Source organism: Centruroides vittatus, unplaced genomic scaffold (genome assembly GCF_030686945.1).
Source record: "Centruroides vittatus isolate TY-2023 unplaced genomic scaffold, ASM3068694v2 contig_549, whole genome shotgun sequence".
Taxonomy (NCBI): Eukaryota; Metazoa; Arthropoda; class Arachnida; order Scorpiones; family Buthidae; genus Centruroides; species Centruroides vittatus.
Window position 1 is genome coordinate 7,446,520 of NW_027122325.1, and position 16,795 is coordinate 7,463,314.

Sequence of the window (16,795 nt, forward strand, 5' to 3'; positions counted from 1 at the left end):
TAAATAATCAAACTAATTTTTAATGATTGACAAGAAAAATTGCAACATTCAAATTTTTAAAATTATAAATATTAACATAGATTGAACACACTCCTATTGTATCTCATGCAACAACTTTGTTTTTCCTTTTCTTTAATCTGAAAGTAGAGAAAGAAAAATTCAGGTTTAAATACTTGATCTGAAACTAAATTAAAAAATACATTATATTTTTAAGTACTTGCATAAAGATATTTGAAATGTTTAATGTCATATAAGTATAAAATTTTCAATTGTCTCACCAAAAAAAAAAAAAATTAATTAGTGATATAACTTAAGAACACTAACAAAATTCTTGAATCATTATTCCCTATTTCAATATTAGTAAAATAAAATCAGCAAATTTTATTTTGTCATTAATATAGAAAGAATCAAATGAATGTTTTTTAGTAGTCAGTGGCATGGATTCATGAACATGTCCTTACTAAATTGAGCAATTATTTATTATGACATTAAAAATTGCAGTGAAGCATTGTGACAATCATATTTTTCTCATAACAGAGAGCATTCCAAGCTTAGCAGAAATGCTGAAATTGGTATTTCAATGCAGCAGGGTGCTATTTTGAAGGTGATGACTATCAAAGTTAAATAAAGTATGTTATTTTCTTTTTTATATACCCAGTATTGGAACTTTTTGATTGCACTTCAAAGATTATACTCAAAAAATTAAACTATTACTACATTATATAATCTCACAAAAATTTTAATTTAAAAATAAAAAAATTGATATATCAATATAATAAATTTGGCATGCTGCAATTCTTTAAAATATTTGAAAATAAGACAGTATAAAATTACAATTCTGATCTCAAAGTACAATATAAATAATAGCGAGGTTGAGGCCGAAGTTTTAAACGCGAAAACTTGTACATCGGACGTTCAGCGCCACTTTCCTGTAAGCCTAGAAGTTTGACAATGGCATTTGGAATGTCAAGCATGATTCCACTGACTTTCCAAACACCATTGTCAAACTTTTAGGCTTATAGGAAAGCAGCACTGAACGTCTGACGTACATGTTTTCGCATTTAAAACTTCAGTCTCAACCTCGCTATTAAATGACATTAAATACATTAAAGACAGACATTAGAAGATATTAAAATGTATTCTATTGCAATAAAATCTTTTTCCTGTAATACATTTATTATTAGTTACATTATAAACTATACAGCATGCATATCATTCACTCTGTGCAGATGTTTGTTCAGTACAGAATATCCAAATTACAGCAGTTCACTATTTATGACTTCTCATTCTCAGTCAAAATTCTAACATGAGATGCTACATAACACTCTTCAATAAAGTTTACATCTTAAACAATCAGTTAGGTCTTATTAGAAGTTTATTATTTTAAATAAATACATTTGAATCAAAAATAAGCTTTAAAATAAATTTATGTCTTAAAATTTGGATATAATAAACAAGAAGCTATGTTAATGAAAACATTACTAATAACATTACATTATTTTACATTACAATTACATTTACATTATTTTGTTAATTGTAAATTAGATATAAGCTCTACTTGTAAGCTGACATGAAAATCAAATTAAAAATTTACCTAATTATGCTCATCCAATAATTTCTCTTGAAACTCTAATATAGAATTAACAATTTTTTTTAGTTTGTTGATAGGTGATGCAAGTGATATCCTGAAAAATACCATAAGTATTAAAAACCTTTTAGTTTTTTCTTCTTATTCTAAAATCAGAATCATACCTGAAATGATATGTATTTGGTTTTTGTCCAAAAATGCAACCTGGCATTACACACACTCCTGTTGTTTCCAGAAGTTGTAATGCATAATAATAATCTGGTGACATTCCTTTAGCCTTTTGAAATACACAATTTTTTAATTATTACAATTTTTAAATAATTATAAACAGTAATAATTGTTTTTAACTATTTTATACCTGAGCTTTCTCTATAAATTTCTGGGGTAAAATTAACCTTGGAAAAGCATATATTGCACCTAACACTTTGGTGCATATAATATTAAATTTATTTAACTCATTGAATAAGTATTCTGCATTCTGTTTTAATGAAAATAACACTTCATTTTTTTCCTATAAAAAAAAAAACTAAAAATTAATTCTGTACCAGCTACAGTTGATCAATTTTATTATACAGCAAATACAGATTAATTACTTAAATTAAAAAATTAAAATGAGTCATAAGCTTCTAAAACTTTGTATAAAAAAAGACTATGATCATGTGAAACTGTAATTTCATATTAAGTGTTCAGTATGATTCAAAAACAGAGTCAAAGATAGAAAATATAAAACCAAAAGCCTAAAGAAAAACACAGTAAGTATAGTTTCTTTATCAACATTTTATTTAATTCTTATTTTAATAATAATAATATCATTTTATAATAAAAATGAAGAAAAAAATAAAATGCAGAAATTTAATAAAAATTACCAGCATTTTAATATAAATTGACATTTTACTCCAAAAATTAAAAACTTTATATATTATTATCTGCTTACAAGTTATTTATACAGTATATACAAAATAATCAAGATTAAACTGCATATGAATCACCAAATATCAGATTATCCAATGATGAACCAAATATCTAGAGATTTATTAATTTCTAAATTATCAAAAAACAACAGTAGAAAAAATTATTATTATTATTTCTATTTCTTATAGCACAGAAAAAATCAATCCTTTCATAATGAGAAAAAATTCAATGACATATTTATATAATAAATACAATCAACCCAATAATTCAAATATCAAACAAATAGCCAGATTCCTTTATTGAGCTGCTAAGGCTATATAATTACATAGTGTCTTGTAGTTTGAGGCACTACTACTCTTAAATCAAAGTAAATGTACTCAACCAGAACATGTAAGAATAACATATATGGGTAATTAAAATCAAGCATATGATGACACACTATACACTGAAATTGTAAGCACACTGAAAGGTTTAACATTAGCTTTCAGTTTATTACATTGTGAAATTAACACAATGTTATTTAACACTTTTACTTATCATTGTTTTTCATTGTATATATATTCCATACACTTCAAGATTTCAATAGTTCAAGGTTGTCTCTTTCCTGATCAATTCAAACTATCAAGACTTCTGTACTAAGAAATTTGGCAGGAGGAAGGTGGTTAGGCCATCATCTCTTGTTAAATTTAATAATTATAACTAAATAAATAAAGTTTATTTTAGAATAATCTGAAAGAAAAGACTGCCCCAGAGTGGGACTCAAACCCACAACTCCTATGCATTGCCAGTTACACTATCTGGGCCATGTTCAATAATGCAGAACACCTAAGTTAGAATTCTGAGTGGCTTAGTGGGTGGAGCTAAGAATGTTCTGAGCATCATTGAACAATTATTCTTAGTTAGACAACTGGGCAAAATGGTGGGCAAAGTTAAAATTATGATTGCAAACAAACTGGTCGAAAAGGATGAAGTAACCAATACGATTATTTAAATGGAAGCTACGTCAGATTGTGATGAAATTAATGAAGCAATTATTAATTGTAATCAATGAAATGGACCATTATCTTCCGTTAAAATGTATTCAGAATCTGTTATAACAACGTATGATAATTTTACATTTCAAAGTCATTTTAGAATGAGAAAATAACTTTGTGATTGTTTATAAAAAATATGTTTAGTCTAACATGAGCAGCCATCTTGCAAATCGTATGAAGAGACAAAAACGATGACGTCATTAGTAGAAGTTAGCATAGATAAAAGAAGCTGACTGAACTAGCCAGCAAGTGGGAGGGAGTCAAGCAGTAGTTAGAAATGAGTTCAGCATTGCAGCATAACTAGACTTAGCAAGAATTCTGTGTTACTGAACATGGCTCAGGACTAGGGTTTGGGTCCCTGGACGTCTTGTGTCTCAAAGTCCCGGGACTTTTTCTAAATTTAATTGTCTTGGGTCCTGGGACTTTCGGGTCAAGCCTTGAGACACGCTTGTCGAAATTGTATTGTAATAATTTTATTTTTAAAAGGTCATAATAAAGTTTATTAGCTTCCCACACTGTCATTGAGAGCGCCATCTGTTAGCTTAACGAGTAATTACTTGATACTCCTACGTAACTTACTGAATGAGTACACAATAAATATGTTCACCGCCATATTGTTATTTTGTGACAATTGTTTATGAGATCGTGACATTTGTGACTGTCTGTGTCAGCACTATCAGCTGTCAGTCAGTCAGTCGTCAAATTCACTTTACGAGGTGAAGTGCTGTGCGCGGTTGTGTTGTGTCAGTCGTGAAATATGGATTTTTTTACTTCAAATTTGAATAAAACTGCACTTATTGCTTTTGTGGAAGATCTGTATTGCAGACATTTTTGAAAATATCCCTTCCCTCGTATCCAAACGCCAGTTTTGGAAATAATGGACGCTGAACCCAATACCAGTAGCTCCACAGTACACAACAAACCCTATGAGTCGTTTCAAAGTCAAATGGAACAGGCAATCAAAAATTCAAAGAACATGTACCCGAAATTCTTGCAAAAAGATCAAGAGCAACATTAAAAAAGGAGTTTCAGTTATTTGAAGCAACCGGAAAACGTACTGAAAGTTTGGAACTAATTTATAAAGCTTTAAAAACAATAAAACTGACATCTGTTGAAAACGAGTGTGTTCTCCTTGTCTGGAAGCATTATTATGATACAAAAATCAGAAACAGATTGTCAGACAAAGCTGTAAATGGTCTGATTTTTTTAAATGCCTATTTTATTAAATCAGAAAAGAAGTCTAATTGATAGTTTATTATATTATTTATATGACTAATGAATAGAGACTAGGTGATGATTATTAATGATTAGTATGATTACTAAGTTGGTTTTATAATTATGAGATTTTACTGTCAAAAAATGAATCTATGATTATAAGAATTAAACATACGAATTGTTTAGACTTTAATTAACGTTACAGATGTTGGGATTTGCTTTTACGTTCGATAAATGTTGATTTTTACTAAAATTGCTTTTTTATTGATACATCTCACCAAAAATGAACTTGATTCTAATTTTATTCTGAGAAGTTTCGAAGTCCCGGGACGTCCCAGGATTTTGATCGTGGGTTGTCTCATGTCCCGGGACTTTGAGAATGTCGAGACTTCCCAAACCCTACTCAGGACTAATTAACTAATTAATTTTGATATAGCCATATCAGTCATTTATAATATGACTGACTGATATTGTTATATCTAAATTAGTTATAAACATCTTCCAAAATTTGATTCATTACTATAAAGCCATACCAACTGCCAGATAATGTTGGGCTATATTATTAACGCTGTAATATAGCCAAATATTTAAAATTTATTTCGTATACTAGTACTTTTTTATATATTAACAGGACTTATTATACTGGAAAATATGGATGCAGATATTTAGTCTTACAGATCAGAAATAATGTTTTTTATTTAGTTCACAGGTGAACTAAATAAAATGTGAAATGTGAATAAATGTGATCTGTAAGACTAAATATCTGCATCCATATTTTTCAGTATAATAAGTTCTGTTAATATATTAAAAAGTACTAGTATACAAAATAAATTTTAAATTACGATAGAAAGGACACAAAGGCCAATTAAATAGCCAAATATTATTTGGCAGTTGATATGTCTAAATTAGTTAATTAATTAGTCTGGAAGCAGAGATCAGATGGAGATCAGGGTAGTATAATTGACTAAATTTGTTTGTAAACATATGCAATTATTTTATCAGAAGAGTTATGTCACAGAAAAGCAAAATGTCTTTCTTAATTACATCCCTGATATTGTAAAGTTTCTTAATAATACCTTCCATATTCCCTGGATCTGCCCCTATTAAAATATATAGGTAAACCTTATCAAGCAATAAGTCTTCCAAAATTTTAGAACTGGAGTCATTTCCTAAAGTTAAAAAACTTTCTCTTGCAAACATATTAATTTTAATTTAAAAATTATTTGATCAGCATGTACGATTATTCTCAATTACTTCATCAATTTATTTAATAATAAAGAAGAAAAAATTTACACATTAGTCAAACATTTTCATTATAACACCACCACTATCATTTATATTTTAGTCAGAGCATGGCAATGAGAGATAATCTTAAATTAATACCTTTTAAATGTCTTAATTTTTGTTTTATTTATTTTCCTATTAATATATCTAAACTTGAAAAATTAATAATCTTATAAATCATAAAATATTTTTATATATAATTTTTCTAAAAATATCAAATGATATCTTACTTTATTAAATACATCAAAAGATGGTTCACCAGGTTGAGGTGCATTTACAACACAATCAATAGCAGCCTGAAATAAATGAGATTAAATAAATTCTTTTTACTGTTTCAGTTAAAGTATAATATAATAGTAATATTAATATGCACATTATTTATTAGAGATTTCCAATCTTTTTTAATTGTTTATCCTTCTCAAAATTAAATAATCTAATACAAAATAAGAATAAATTACAAATAAGATGAAAAAAATCAAATAAGTATTAATAATGATGTTTTATTAAACATACATACATCAGAATTCAAAATGATTTCTAATAAACAAGGTAATTTGAGAAAATACTGTTAAAACTTTTTTACTAAGAAAATTATGTGAGTTTTATGTTGTCATCAATCTAGACTTAATTTTATTATTTTAAGATAAATCTAATGAATATTTATTAAATGATTTGATAAAATGGCCAAGACAGTAAGTATAAACTTATAGAATTTATTAAAAAATTTTCAAATGAGACAACACATTAGAAATGACTTCACCTTATCCTTTCTACATACCTCAGTAAATAACAATCTCACAGCAGAGGTGACCTTCCTTTAGAGGCTTCTCATCCATTTTATAAAACATATTTTTTTTAATTACACTGTTGTCAAGGGAAGATTTTAATGTTTTACATATTGAGATGGATGAGAAGCCTGTTAAAAAAATTGACACTGCCATGAGACTTATTTCTGGAGGTGTGTAGACAGGACAAGATGAAGACATTTTTAATGTATTGTTTCATTTGAAAATTTTTAAATAAATTTTAAGTTTGTGATTATTCAAGGATTGAGAATTATTAAACGGTTTATTAAATGTAAAAATACTTATTGAGTTTCATCTAAATTATTAAAGCTTATTTTTTATTTTTCAAATAGAACTGACAAACAAAGAAGCAATGTATATAATCTTGTTGTATAATATTTTAACTAGGTATTTTCATACATAATTTTTGATTTAAATTTTCCAAAAATATTTTTTGCTTCTTGAAAACTGTACATTTTATAATTATAAAAACATTAATATTAAAGAAATAAATAAATTAATGTTCTCTTATACCAATCTTAAATTGCTTTAAAACACAAAATTAAAACTAGAAGATTGAACAAATGCAGTTTGCTTTTTCAATTATTATTATTCTTACACTATTAGTATAAATGTAACTACATTAGCAAAAATTCAGATAATTGTTCCAAATCATATATGATTCATAGAAAATAATTGTCTAAAAAATATAATTAATAAAATAACCTTTTACAAATTTTGCTGATAACTGAATATATAATATGCACTTCACAATTAACTTACTTAATCTGGCAGATAGCCAAGGCAGATAGAGAGAAAACTGGATAGCATGAAGATTGAAGACAAGGCCTTTCCTGTATAGTCAAGCATGACAATGCATCTCACATACAGTTTATTTTTTAGCTGTGATTTTACAGTATGTGATAATGTTTTAATTCATAATTATCAGCAAAACTAAGCTAGTAAGATGCCATGATGTATTATTCACAGAATAATAGTATGTTTTATGAAAATGTTTGCAATCACATTTTTTATCCATTATTATTTAATATTGTATGTAATAAAAAGTAAAAAATAATTATAAAAGTATAATAATTTTGTACTTTTTGTTTATATAAAATAAATTTTATGACATGGATGATCAAGTCAGATAATCTACTATACTAATAATAATAAATATTCCTTATACATTAAAGTCATAATAAATTTCAAAAGTAAAATATATTTTATTTTCTACAAGTATGTATAAAAATTTGAATATTAAGATAGTTTTTTCTCAAACATAATTTTAATATACATTTTATAAAAATAAAATTTTATGTAATATAAAAGAAATTTTTATTAAATAAATATAACATCAGAATAAAAAAATTTGAATTATTATTTGTTAATACAACTCATTATTTTTATTCAATTTATCTACATATATATGTATCAACAAAATAAAATAAAACTTACCTGACCCATAACACTTGGACAAAGTTTTGCTGATATTGATTTAACCAAAACTTCCATTACTGTAGGTAAAACATTGACAATTTCACAATAACCACCTCTTAAGCCACATCTAAAACATTTTAAATAATCATCAAACCAAGTTTAATTCACAAACATCATGACTTAAATCAGTGATTCTCAAAGTGGGGGTCATGAAATATATTTGGGGGGTCGCTGAAAAATTGATGCCAGATCAATTTTTTCAAATATTTTATAAATTTACTATAGATTCATGTTTAGAAATAATAGAAATAAAAAATATATAAAATAATTTTTACTTAAATAAATTGCACATATAAATAATAAAAACAATATAAATATTTAAATACGAGCCTAACCCCCTCCCTCTGGGATGTTTTTCGACACATACTCATTCTTCGGGGGTCCTTTGGAATTTTTAAGTGCAGAAGGGGGGGTTGCGATCCAAAAAGTTTGAGAAACACTGACTTAAATAAATAAGTTTACTTATAAATATTGATATATGTACTTACTCTCCCATATAACCTTTTGATGCAGACATAAATGACACCAATTCAATTTTATTGTAAGGATGGTTCATTTCTGATATTACTTTTTTAAAAGATAGAAATTTTGAATCTTCAAAATATGTGCTGTCTTGATATACCTACAATTTACATATAATATACTTCATTTTAACAATTTTCATATATTCATTATTTATCTGTTCAAATTTTTAGACAATATTTATTTAAAAATTAATTTAATTAAACACTTTTTTTTCGTTTCAGTGAGTATGGCATGACTATATCCAAGGTATATCCAAACAATTTGCTAGATTATCTATCAGGCTAATAACTAATTAAAAATGTATAAAGTATAATTATAATACACATCAAAATAATCTTAAAATATTACTACATTTCCAATTTGTACATATCTGTATTATACAGCATCCATATTACATAGATCATTTCCAATATAAATTTAATCACATATAATTTCATACAAAAAATCTATATTACTATAGTATTATATTCAATCTCAAAAAAAGTCTACATCTAACTTTAGTTTGAAATTTTAAGTTAGTAAAAGAAGAAATATGCATTGAATTAAAAATTTTTAAATCTAAATTATATGCAATTTAGTTTTTATGTTATTAAAAATATGATAAATTTACTTTTAATCTTACCTCATCAGCCATAATAAATAACTTTTCATCATATGCAAATTTAATAATTTCTTTCATAGTATTTTCTGAGAAAACAGATCCTGAAAGATATTATAAAATTAGTAAGCATGTTTGCATACAGTACAATTTAAAATAAACAAAGTACTGTTATTTTCTTGTCATACTTTTATGAATTAAAGCTATTACACAGTTATAAACTACAATTAAATATAATATATATTTTTATTATATTTAAAACAATTTATTGCTTTATGCTTTGGAAACAAAATATTTTAATCAAAACAAGAGTAAGTGGTTAGAAAAGGAACCCATTTAGTAGTATTTTACAATAATTTTTTTATATAAAAGTTAACCAGTTGTTTGCAGAGTACTGCTATTGGAGTAACTGGTTTTCGTTAAACTGTTGCGGAGTACTCCAGTTGGAGTAACTGTCAATTTTCTTTTGTAATTAACTAGTTGGTGGCGATTTAAGCACTGATTGGCTTTTATCTACATAGACTAAGTCTGTTTCAACAAATAAGATATTTGTTACCACCCCGTATTTTTAAATTTAGGCACAAAACTCCTCCATTCCATGTTAAGTCTATGGGAGACCTTTCTTTTGTTCATTTGACAATAAAATCCTAGTTAGCATGCCCGTTAAGTTCTAATTGGTATATTATAGCTAAATGACTATCCTTTGACCAATAAGCATTGACTTGGGTTTGTGGAGTGGGAACTTTCTTGGAAAAAGTTATACCAACTTCGAGCTACATTGTCAGCTACAAACATAAACAAACAATTATAAATCGTTATTCTTATCTATTTTTAGCATGAATTTAATAAATTTTTATGTATATTTATGCTATTTAACAAATAAGCTTGTTTTTTAAGCCATTCAGCCATAAATCTTTCAAAAAACAAAGTACTTCTGGTTATGGTGGTACTTCCGTAATACATAAGATATACATGTATAGTTGTTAATATAATAAAGTAATAATCGCTTATTATAGTTTACTATTAGTACAATAAATTAAATAACGTATAAATAGAATCAAATACACATCATCAGTAATAAAAGTGTATTGACCTAGATTTAGAAAGGCCACCCCCCCACGCCGATCGGCGTTATAATCTATAGGCCGTATTATTTCTCTACGTTGATTTAGAAAGCTGCAGTTTTTTTTATTTGACAGAAAATATACATGTCTAAGTAACGTATGTAACAAATTAATGGAAAATTTATAAAAAAAACGATTTTTTTAAATATTTTAAAATCTTAAATTTTATTAATTTTTTTAAACGTACATAATATTTTGAAGTTAACAATCGTAAAGTGTAATATGTACGTGATAGAAAACTGAAAACAGATTATATCTACTACAATTTTTAAGCGAGATATCGCAAATTGAAAAACCACTTTAAAAACCACAAAACCTGTACGCAACAGCGGTGTTGTTTCGGATTATCGAGTGCGCAGCTGACAGGTTAATGAAAATTTTAGATTTATAGAGCTATTCAAAGATGAGTATTTTTATGTAAAAAATATTACTATATTATGAATTTGTAGTTAATAGTTTTCATGAGGCTTTCCTACAAGTAAATGATCATCGTATAATTATAGTTTAAATTAAATATGTAGAGCCTGATCAGAAATGTCAAAATGTTTTAATTCAAAAACTGCAATAAACAAAAACATATGAAGAGTACAGATCAAACTCTACATCTTTCTTTAAAAATTGAATAAAATTTTCCACATAAACATTTGGTTATCTGAGACTGGTATTAGAAAACTGTGCATTTAATTGATTCATTGACAGCGTACAGGTAGTATTACTTACTTCTAATTAGTTAAAGAATATAATAGAGGCCAAATCAATCACAAAATAATTCTGGTATATAGAAATTATAGCTAAAAAACAATATGGTGGAATCTGAGCATGCTCTAAAATATACATACTGATACTGTACAGATCAATGATAAATATTTATTATGTGTCTGTTGTTTAACATATAAAGAAATCTTATTTATTTCATATAAAAGTTTTCAAAGTTCTCAGAATGTAAATTTGAAATTTTATTGATGGTTTATTATACATACATATTGATATTGTCAATAATTAAGGTTCAATGGTAACTATTATGCAAAAAGTATATCATACTGTATTAAGAAAGATGGTTGAAAAAAGAAATTCGACTGTCAATACAACATAAAACATTGTTTAAAGAATCACTGGGGTGCAAAAAAGTATCACTTCAGCAAAAAGAAATTATTATTATTACTCTACCAAGATTTTCATGGACTCGGACAATATTACAGACTTTTTCCAAACTATACTATGAATATCATCAATTTTTAGATTGTATTCAGTAATCCCTTAAATACATAATTTTATCCTTTTATGTGATGATAAAACATTGATTATCCAGTCTTGACTTCATCTGCAATGAATCACCTCTTTGGCCTGTGAAGTAGTTGTATATAGATGCTAATTCATTAATATTTCTAATATAATTATAATTACAATCAATAACATTTTATAATAGTGGAATTCAAAACTGGTGATGTTAGGATTATAGACTAAAATTTAATTGAGTGGAGCTCTGCATAAGTCAGAAAGTGTTTTGTCTGCAATTTAAATTTAAAGCAACTACACAATCATTAAATATGATATTTTGCAAATATGTAGCACTCATCAAGGTCAATGTTGGAATGAAATTGAAATTTTGAAATTCAATCTATTGACTGAGATGTTCAAGACCAAATTTCACCATGTAAAGTCTATGAGCTGATTGCAAGCTTGTCACATGCTACATCTCAATCAAGTTTCCAATTGCTGTCAATTTACATTGATCCCTAAAACACTTTTATTTTAATCTTTACAATGGGCATTTAATATGCACATTATCATGATAAAATTAATTTTTCTAGAACATGCATGTGTGTGCCTTGTGGCCACACATGTACTGTACATGTTTTAATCGGTTGCTGAAGTTGGTAGGCTGCTGGCTGAACATGTAGGTTTTTAAATGTTTCTTGATGTTTTGACAGTTATGACAATAGACATGTATATCCTCCCTAAACCTGCAGATTTTACAGGACCTTAGAAGCATGTCACTACTTCTATTTTCATGTCAAGCCAAAACAGAAAAACCTATATCACAAAGCCCAGTTTCATTTTCCTAGAAAATACCAAGTAGTTTTTGTTATGATAAGTACATTACTGTATTATAAAACAGATTCTGCATTATAAAGTATTTTTAAATTATCTATTTAATGATATATAATATATGCATTACCTGTTGGATTTCCTGGATTTATAATTACTATTGCTCTTGGATGACAACATTTTCGTGCTTCATCAAGTAAACTTTTTATTTCCATTATATTAATACCCCATCCATTTTCTTCATCTAAAAAATATTTGATCTATGTAAAAAAAAAAAGCATTTATAATTCTTTATAAATTTTAAATATCAGATTTACTATTGAAAGTTGTTTCAGTATGTGTTTAATTAAAATTTAATAATTAATAAAAATAATTGTTGAAAAGTTTTTAAACTAGCTCCTAATTAAATTTGATAAGATTCAAGTACAAAAAACAATCTTTTAAAGCTGTGGTTCTCAAAGTATGGTCACAGACCAGTATATCAAATAACTTGCAGACTGACCTAGTCATTTTTCTAAAATGCAATTCTATGCTTTTTAGCTAGAGGAAAAACTTTTTTATGCATCAATTATCTCTTAAGTAACTTAAATAGACAAAATATTTTGATTAAATAACTTAAATTTGTAACCTGGGTACTTCAGCATTTTAAGTGTTCCAATTCTTATATTCAAACAGGTGAAGACCCAAACACAGCAATTAAACGAGATGTTTTTATTTACAATTCAAGTTTCATGTTGAGTACAAAATGTTTAAGCATTTTGGGATCACTATTGTTATAACTACTTTATCAGAGTGTTCTATTAAACAGAAGACAATTTTAATAATTACCAAAAGCTTTTTATAAAATAAAAATAATATGATATATTTTTTAGACTTATTGTGAATTTTTGCATGTTTAAAGTAAGAGAGTAATAAAAAAATTACTAAGATAAAAATAAAATACTACATGACATCTGCTCTAGAACCAACTGAGAAACTGCAAACTCTGTTTAGTTAGGTCACTACATTTATCATAATCATGTCATTATCATGCCATCTTTTACAGAATGACATCATACCAACATTTTGAAATCTGCATTCCCTCATTCAAATTGATATTATCCTTACATTTTTTAATTTCATCATGTTCTTTAAATCTTCTTTTATATACATCTTTTTCTGTATGGAGAACCTAAACATTATTGGCAAGCGCCAAATCCGACAGAGAGCGCTCAAGATGGCTGCCAAAACAGGTAAGGAACCGACCATGTGTTTGTTCAATGCCTGAGCCTATTCAGTTTCCATTGGTGACGACTACTGCGATGACCAAATGGAGAACAAATCATTGAATTTATAAAGTAAATAATTAATAAAAAGTACATGGCCGGTGTTATTTACATTTAATAAATATATAAAAATATAAATACGACTATACAAAGATAAAACTTGCTTCTGAAAGACAGAAGCAAAGTTTTATCTTTGTATAGTCGTATTTATATTTTTATATATTTATTAAATACATTGAATTTATGTCAAATTCTAGACTGTATCGGCGACAGGAAACGTCTTGTAGAAGGTGAAGCCGCTTTGGACGCTGGACACATCGTATTTTGTGGATTAAACTCTAACAACAACACTGAAAGGTCATGTTGTTGCTTTAGTGTTGCAATCTCAGATATTGTCGTTTTAATACATCTCAATTACGGGGAGAATGCACATGGAAAGCGGGGCTGTCTGGTTTTCGTAAACATGTGATAGCTGAGCATAATACTAAAATGAAAACAAAAAATGTAAATTAACTTATATTTTCAATTAAGAATATTTTTAAAAATTTGACTGGAAAGTTATCTCAACATATGTATATGAAGATAGAAAATTTACCTATTTTCTTTCCAATCTGCGTACAAAAACAATTTTTCGACAGGCATGTCCATTTACAAAAAAAAATTAGACATGTTTTTCTTTTTATGTGGATGGCTTCAGATTTTCAAAAGAATAATTTTCAAACTTGAGTAGGAATATTACCGCTACGTCATGACTACATAAGAATTATTATTTAAAAATAAAATAAAAGACTATAGTGTGTAGAATTAAAACACTTCTCACCTGTTAACGTGTAACAGGTGAGAAGTGTTTAAATATTTTAAGCAGTATACACCATGTTCTAATATAAAAACATAACTATTATAATAAATAAAACTATGTTCAGCATTGTTGTTAGAGTTTAATCCACAAAATATGATGTGTCCAGCATCCAAAACAGTTTCACCTTCTACAAGACAACGTTTCCTGTCGGCTTCTTACCTGTTTCGGCAGCCATTTTGAGCGCCCTCTGTCGAATTTGGCGCTTGCCAATTGATGTCAATGTTACAATTTTTTTAGCAGCAATTCACTACAGTTTAAACAAGTCTCAGAAAAAACTGTTATTTCATTTTTGTTTTATAAAAAGGTTTTGGTAGTTTTTGTATAGACTGGAAGTTTGTATACAGCTAAGTTTTCTGTATCTGGGCTCAATTTCCATCTAGCTCTATTCTTAAGATTAACAAAGGACGGACAGACAGACAAAAACCACAGTGGAAATGTACAGGTCTGCAATTTGAAAACTGCAGCACAATAAACTCCTGTGGTTCTTAAAATCAAAATTAGATTGTGACTGTCCAGTTTTTCACAGATGATAATATTAATTTTTGATTGTTTTAATTAATCAAAGAATTTTACAAATTAAAAAAAAATTATTCTATAATGTAGTTTATTTGAGAATACTTTTATTTCATCAAACTTTTATTTAAAAACTTTTCATACTTTAATTATAACAATTAAAAACTTATAAAACATTTATATACTACAGTCAAACCTTGGTTTTTGAACATAATTTGTCCTTAAAAGTTGGTTGAAAACTAATTTGTTTCTTATGAAAACAAATTGTTTCTATAAGAAACAAAATAAAATGGATTAATCCATTCCTGACTCCCTGAAACAAAAGCTTTCTTTTTTTACCTTTTAGTTGTAATTCATACATAAAAATGTTTACAAATGCAATATAATATTATATTAATAAATTTTTGTTATTTAATTTAACTTAAACATATTTAAAGAAGAAATCTTGGATGTCATTTATATTACACAAATGTGAATTAATACAGTTTTTATTAATTAATTTGATTTAAATTCAGTTGCAATGCATACTGAAAAATGGAAACAGTATCTTACCCATATGCACATTGAAATCTAATTTGAATATCATCATCATTGATGATTCATGTCATGACATCTAATGATGCAAGGCAATCTCGGCACCACTAATTTCTGAATTTTTAGCCCTGTTGTTTCTTTAATGTAGAAAGTATAGAGAGTTGAGCATCTTTGTCTCTCTAATATGTGGTTGACTCTTGCCAATTAGCTTGTTTGGCAATCGAGTTATCTTACAACAATTGGTGCAACTGTGAGTTTGAAATTCTGTTCATGAACCGAATTGTTCAAAAAGTGAGGTGTTTGAAAACCGAGGTTTGACTGTATTAGCAACTAAAGATAAAACATTTTCTAACTTTTATTATGCTAATTACATTAATTTAACAATCTGTAAACTTATAAATCATAGATAGACATGCTTTATCTGCTAAAAACTTTAAAGTCTCTAATAAATGATTAAAATAAATTTACAACTTAATAATTAACATTTTAATTATATTATATATTAATAAATAATTATACAATTTACCAACCTCATACATTCCATATTCTTGTAAAGTAGATGAATATAATGGATATTGTGGGACAGGAATTAAAATACCAGATGGTTTGCCATTTTTTGGATAATTGAGAACATTTAGAACAGCCTTAAAAGTTAAACAAGTTTCTTTTATTCAATATTTTATAAGCAAAAATTATAAAATGAAAATTCAGTTAGCTGAAAGTTAGCAAATGATCTATAATCTGGTTTATAGAAATTTAATAAAATGTATTCTGTAAATTAAAAGAAAGAAAAAACTTCAAAAAAATTATAAATTGAAAATAGGAAAGATTTTTACAAGTTTGATACTTAATGCTTACTTTTTAAAAATATTTTATTTTTATAAATTTACTTATAATCATATGATGATATTGTATATTAAAATTTAGTAAAAAATATTTTGTTTTTTAATTTTAAAATTTGTAAAAGATTATTGTAATCAAATAGCTCTATATTAAATTTACTGTAATTT

General features: G+C 26.7%; 1 protein-coding gene across 2 annotated transcripts in view; it reads right to left on the bottom strand.

Annotated features, from left to right (window-relative positions):
- The window catches only part of LOC136978765 (alanine aminotransferase 2-like), a 25,787-nt gene continuing 8,992 nt past the window's right edge, over positions 1 to 16,795 (bottom strand). For both annotated transcript variants that reach the window (XM_067274588.1, XM_067274589.1), the window contains exons 5-14: positions 16,316 to 16,429; positions 12,745 to 12,874; positions 9,466 to 9,545; positions 8,807 to 8,940; positions 8,277 to 8,385; positions 6,264 to 6,329; positions 1,947 to 2,099; positions 1,753 to 1,865; positions 1,595 to 1,685; positions 1 to 137 (exon numbers count right to left, since the gene is read on the bottom strand). In XM_067274588.1, coding sequence (XP_067130689.1) covers positions 1,595 to 1,685; positions 1,753 to 1,865; positions 1,947 to 2,099; positions 6,264 to 6,329; positions 8,277 to 8,385; positions 8,807 to 8,940; positions 9,466 to 9,545; positions 12,745 to 12,874; positions 16,316 to 16,429 — 990 coding nt within the window. In that variant the 3' untranslated portion in view covers positions 1 to 137. The remainder of the gene's footprint in view (positions 138 to 1,594; positions 1,686 to 1,752; positions 1,866 to 1,946; positions 2,100 to 6,263; positions 6,330 to 8,276; positions 8,386 to 8,806; positions 8,941 to 9,465; positions 9,546 to 12,744; positions 12,875 to 16,315; positions 16,430 to 16,795) is intronic.